The 6,653-nt window shown below is 34.7% G+C and overlaps 1 protein-coding gene across 1 annotated transcript; it reads left to right on the top strand.

Moving 5' to 3' along the window:
• Positions 1–399: 399 nt before the first annotated feature.
• On the top strand, positions 400–1,029 carry LOC139864115 (uncharacterized). Its single transcript, XM_071852698.1, has 2 exons — positions 400–698; positions 771–1,029. Exons 1-2 carry the CDS (start codon positions 400–402, stop codon positions 1,027–1,029), a joined length of 558 nt encoding a protein of 185 aa, XP_071708799.1.
• Positions 1,030–6,653: the final 5,624 nt, after the last annotated feature.

The following is a 6,653-nucleotide window of genomic DNA, read 5'->3' as shown; positions in this document are numbered from 1 at the left end:
TCTACAAGTGTACAACACAGTTAAATGTTTGCCCATTTTCTCAAAACACAGATTGGTATTAACCGTATATATTCTAGAAATACGATATATGTATTTATGTACATAATCCTCTCATATTAGAGATATATTTAGATTAGGAAAGGTTGTTAACTAGCTTGAGGTCCAAGTTGTGTATTTTGAATATATAACTTCATTATCAATGAGAAAGCATACAGTTGATTTTATAACTCATGGTATCAAGCCTAATAAACCCCTTTTTTAAACCCCTTTCTTTCATATACGAGCTATGCTCCATACGATTTCCTTTTCTCAATAAATTACTATCCTCTACACCATATAATTTTCTTTCTTCTTCAATAAACATCAACATGTCTAACATGTCTGTTCTAATACCATATAATGGCAGCCCAACCCATACATCAAATTCAACATTCTGTTCCTTTTAAACTTGACCTCGAAAATAGTAAATATGCTTCTTGGTCAGAATTATTCAAGATCCACTGTCGAGCACATAACGTATTAGATCATCTTACATCTGAATCACCCCCTGCATCTTCAAAAGGCAAAGAAAAAGATGATCCAGAAAATGAGGAGCTTTGGCATCGACACGATACAATTATCCTGCAATGGATATATGCTACCCTCTCCACCGATCTTATGGATACGATACTTGAACCAGATACTACGGCGAAGCAAGCGTGGGAATGCCTGAAAAAAATATTTCACGATAACAAACACTCGCGTGCACTCATACTTGAGAACTAATTCAGCAACACCAAATTGGATGATTTTCCTAACGTCTCCGCGTACTGCAAACAACTTAAGATGCTCTCTAATCAACTTGCCAATGTCGACTCAAAGGTTGAACCTAAACGCCTGGTATTGCAACTTGTTGCCGGGTTAAATGAGAACTATGCGACTATACGGACTCATCTCAATCAAATGGACCCCTTACCTTCTTTCTACGATGCACGATCGAAACTCATCCTTGAAGAATCGCTTAAAAAAGTCAAGCGTCCATCACTGTGAACAATAAATCCACCGCTGCTCTGGTCGCTACTACCGAAAATCAGGAACATCATCATCAATTAAACACCGAAAAGGAGCAAACTAGCAACAATCGGAATTACTCCGGTAACAATTCGCGTGCCAGAGGTGGTCGGAATAATTTTTGTGGCGGACGAGGTAGCAATCGAGGGAGAGGCCGTAGCCAATTTCATCCAGGGCACCCTTCTGGTCAATCATTGAGACGACCCGTCCTAATCCATAAGGACGAATACAATAACATATGGTTACATTACGAGGTATTTGACCTCTATATGATACATTTTACAAACATTGCATTCAATTTTAAAAGACAAACTTTCATTTCATCGAAAGTTGACAGGCATGCATACCATTTCATAATATATCCAACTATAAATGACCTAATCTGTCATTTACTTAATAATAATCTTTATTGAACTCAACGACTCGAATGCAACGTCTTTTGAAATATGCCATGAATGACTCCAAGTAATATCTTTAAAATGAGCAAATGCACAGCGGAAGATTTCTTTAATACCTGAGAATAAACATGCTTTCAAGTGTCAACCAAAAGGTTGGTGAGTTCATTAGTTTATCGCAATCAATCATTTCCATAATTTTAATAGACCACAAGATTTCAGATTTCAATTTCTCATAAACATCATGCATGCATATAGCCATCTGCATAAAAATCATTCATATGGATTGGACACCTAGTAACCGACATTAACCATAATGCATAGAATATCCCCACAGACATCGACGTCTGTATAATAATAATATCGAAGTACTAAAGCCATCCATAGACATGAATGGGGGTTGTTAGGCCCAATAGATCTATCTTTAGGATTCGCGTCAATTAGGGGCCATTTCCCTAATTCTTAGGTTACCAGACTTGAAGGGCGATATTCGATTTCGATAATCCAACCATATAATGTAGTTTTCGATTACTTGTGTCTATTTCGTCAAACATTTATAAAAGCGCATGTATTCTCAGTCCCAAAAATATATATTGCAAAAGCATTTAAAAAGGGAGTAATGAAACTCACTATCCAATATTTTGTAGTAAAAATATTCATACGACGAAACTGAACAATGCAAGGTTGGCCTCGGATTCACGAACTTATATCAATTATGTATATTAGCACATATAATAACAACTAACAAGTTTATTAATAATTTACATATCATATTACTAAATAAGTTATATTTATCCTATATATTTTAAGTAGTAAATGTTTATTTCTATAATACATTTATTAATATTAATATAGTAATTACTTATTAAAGTAATTTAATAATATAATTTTCATCATTTATCATTTTATCATAATATATTAAAATAGAAATTTATTTCAAGATTTATCTATGATAAGAATATATATTTACATTATTAATATAGTTTATATATAGCATACTTAATATCATTTTAACAATAAAAATTTAGTAGTATGTAATATTAATATTTTTGTAATGTATTTTTGTAAAATAAAATTTATTTGTAATAATAATAATAGTGATAATAATGATGATAGTAATAATAATAGGAGTAATAATAAATACTACCTCACAAGAAAAGCTCCAAAAAAAAATAACTGCCCATGCCGGGGCTCGAACTTGAGACCTCTCGCTTAAACACGCACGCCATTAACCATTCCTCTGTCTTGTATCTTTCTATTTTAATACCCAAACTAATTATTATAACACGTTTCTGTTTCTCCTTCTTCATCACTAAAACAAAACCCGAAACTATTCATTATCATCAACACCATCACAAACTCGTCATCTCAGTTTCATTTCATCATCATCCAACCGTAATCACATCGTTCTTATCATGATCACCATGATTATCATAATCATAATCATAATCATAATCATCATATCATTCGTTTTAAAAAAAATTCATCATCGTCGTTATAGAAAAAAAAATATAACTATCCTCCATCCTCATCATCATTAATCACGTCCATAATCATCATCATTTTAAACATAAAATCATAAACATTTATCATAATCGTATTATTATCATCGTCACCAACATCATTCATGATGATAATCTCATCATCATTGTACGATATCATTATGATCATACATCATCATCTTCATACCGTTACTCATCGTTAAAATAGGAAATGGAGACAGAATAACAAACGTAGTTGTAGCAATATGCCTGTTTCGATCAGAAGTAACCCGAAGCAGTTCTCGATGGATTCTAACATGATTAGCTTCGGTTTTATATAGGTTTTAGTAGTAGTATACGATGGTGGTGATGCTTGATCAGAACATAAGTAGGACTGGGATGGTTACAGCGAACAGCAGCACCCAATCAAAGTTATTTTTGGTTTTTGAGTTTGATTGATAAGAAGTCTGATGGTGGTAGTTTGGGCTATTATTGGGTTCGAATAGATCAGAAAACAAGAAGCAGGCTACAGCTGCAGTAGCATCGAAATAGCAGCAGCAGGAAGTTGAAGTAGAAAGAAAAAAAATGGAATTCGGTTCTCCTTTGGCTTGGTGATTTGTTTCGACCAACAGAAAATAGGAAGCAGTAGATGGTTAATTGGTGGTGGTTTGGTTCACTTTCGAAACGGAAACAGAAAATTAGAGTAACGAGAGCAGTAGCAATCGAAATGAGAGTGACGATGGGGGTTGGTTTGTTGAACAAAAAGAAAAAAATAAAAAATAAATAAAACAGGAAACGACATGGTGTACATGGTGGTGGTTTCACGATGGATTGCAACATAAAAGTAACTGCAGCAGTAGAAGCAAAAATGGGGCTGCATGTGGTCAACATGGGTGTTTTGGTTGGCCGTGGTCGAGAATGATGGTGGTGAGGGTGTCATTGGTGATTAATGGTTACAAGTGATGGTTGAGTAGTCACGAGGATAAGGGTGGTTCATGATCATAGCGTGTGATGGTGGTAGCCGGTGGAGTTGAGGCTTGGGTGATGATCGAATATTACAAGGTGATGGTTCTCGTTGGTGTGTTCAAGTGGTGTTTGATAATTGAATATGATGGTTCTAAATGATGGTTTTTGGGTTTTATCTAACTTTAAACAAAAAGAAGCAGGTGGGTTTGTTCACTTTGACAACTACAACATACAAGGTGGTGTTCAGTTTGATGGTTTCTAAAGAAACGGTACGAAGCAGTTTATCGAGCGGTTTGTTGGGTGATTCATGAGTGAAATAAGAGATAGAAAAATGGTGATGGGTGAAGTCTATATGCGTCAGTATATGTATATATATAAACCATATATATATAATTACATCTAACTTTAACTTTATAATAATAATAATATAATAACCATAATGTATCAACTGAATCTAAAAAGGAAACGTGCAGAGATTGGATTGTCAATTTAAAACAGTAAAGCAGCCTCATATTTTAACTTCATCTACCAACAGTTAGATATTTTTAATTCGCGGAGTGTTATATCGTGCTCGCTGTTAATCAGTAGCGGATAAAAGTGTTCAGCAAAATTTCATATTTTTAAATTAAATAGTTTTATTTATTTTGGTCATTATGGTATAAAATTTAATCATTAATTTATTAAATAAAAATTACATCAACTGTCCCTCTGAATTCTGGGTAAAATATAAAAAGTTCTAAAATTTAACAAACAGTTCCTAAATACATTTTTAACAAGCCTAAAATTTATAGAACTCATTTTCGTATCACTGTTTATTTTAAAATTACATAAGTTTGAATTTAACTTGCTTAATATCAATCGAAACATCAAACGAGTATTAAAATTATTTAATATTTATTTTTACTATACCTTATTTATATATAGTTATGTTGTAAATAATAATTATTATAATATTCTATTTTTATTTTATTTTACGTAATTCGTTTTAATAACAACAACATATAATGTTTCGAATTATATTCCCAATTATTATATATATATATATATATATATATATTCACACATAACTATTTACAAATAGTGGTTCATGAATCGTCGGGAATGGTCGAAGGTCAATTGAATATATGAAACAGTTCAAAAATTTTGAGACTCAACCTAACAGGCTTTGCTTATCGTGTCGAAATCATATAAAGATCAAGTTTAAATTTGGTCGGAAATTTTCGGGTCGTCACAATCGTATACTTACAGACCACCTACTTGGGTCACACAATTAAATAATTGGAATTGGGCTGGCTATAATAATCAATGGCCCAACAGTAATACCCAACAGCCATGGGCTTCTCAAGCCTCTCCTTGCCCATACCCTTCGTCACCATGGACCAGGCCCAACAACACTTCAGGATCGGCTGGACTTCTGGGTCCAAGACCTCAAGCCCATTATGCTTCTAACGCTTCGTCATATGCACCGTCATACGCACCTACTGATATTGACCATGCTCTTTACACTATGTCACTCAACACCACCCCCCCCCCCCCCCCCGGGCGATAATTGTTATATGGACACTAGTGCATCATCTCACATGACTGGTAAGTAATCTCTGTCCCTATTTTAATTTGAGTAGACCAAAACATATTATTTTCGAGAATGGGAACACACTTCCAATAAATGGTATGGGATATACTACACTACCTTCTCCTTACCCTCCTTTTCTATTAAAACATGTACTACATGCTCTTAATTTAATCAAAAACTTGAACTCCGTCCGACGCTTATCTACTGATAATAAACTTGCTTTAACTTTTGATCCTTTTGGTTTTACTGTGAACCATTTCAGGACAGGAATCAAACTCATGAGATGTAACAGTACAGGGGACATTTACCCACTCACTTCTTCTAGTGCTCGCCTCCTTCATTCTCCATCTTCTTTTATTTCTTTGACTCAATGTAACAACCCAAACCGTTAACCTTCCGAAAATGTGCCACAAAAAAAAAATTCTGGAACAGTTGATCTGGACAGCGTCCAAAAGCTTGGATGGCGTCCAGCACTTAAGACTGGGACGGCGTCCAGATGGACTAAAACATTCTGATCAGTTTTTCGAACACACGCGGGCGAAAACCCGCTTCCCGACACTTTTAAACCAAAACAATTTCACAATAGAATACAATAGTTTAAACTAAGAGTTTTTCACAATAAAAACTGAGTTTTACGACACCGGGCCCACATCGACCCAAAATACCACAAGTGACTATTTCGACCCATTAGTTTATACAAAAACATAGACCGAGCATGGGATTGGGGACACGCTACCCAATCCTAATCAAATCCAAAAGCAAGTCTTCTAAAGCAACTACGCAAGTCCACTAGTCCCCGCGCTTACCCGAGCCACCGCATCCGTGCAATCTATAAAAATGTAAACAACGAGAGGGTAAGCTAACGCTTAGTGAATGATAATATACTACATACATATATATGTATAAAATGGACACGCCACACAAATATCAAATACCGCATACCGAAGCATCCATGTATAAGGCAACTACACTAAGCATACCGTACTACCTCTAAGCAACAAGTTATAGATACATCAACAAATATAAGTTCACCAACGACGATGTGAACAACGCCAAGAAGCTACACCCGGAGAGTTAGCTACATCATGACAATACAACAATATAAATGTATATAACAATATAAACGACCAAGGTTAACCCCTTAACCCAAAACCGAGAACCAAATACAACAATGAATATTGGCCGAAC

Source organism: Rutidosis leptorrhynchoides, chromosome 8 (genome assembly GCF_046630445.1).
Source record: "Rutidosis leptorrhynchoides isolate AG116_Rl617_1_P2 chromosome 8, CSIRO_AGI_Rlap_v1, whole genome shotgun sequence".
In the NCBI taxonomy this organism is placed as follows: Eukaryota; Viridiplantae; Streptophyta; class Magnoliopsida; order Asterales; family Asteraceae; genus Rutidosis; species Rutidosis leptorrhynchoides.
This window is presented reverse-complemented; position numbering and strand designations above follow the sequence as displayed.

Excerpts from the sequence above, each read along its gene's own strand:
- LOC139864115 (XM_071852698.1), top strand. The coding sequence starts at position 400 with ATGGCAGCCCAACCCATACATCAAATTCAACATTCTGTTCCTTTTAAA. Across the intron at positions 699-770 it reads GATACTACGGCGAAGCAAGC|CAACACCAAATTGGATGATT; the intron begins GTGGGAATGCCT and ends GAACTAATTCAG.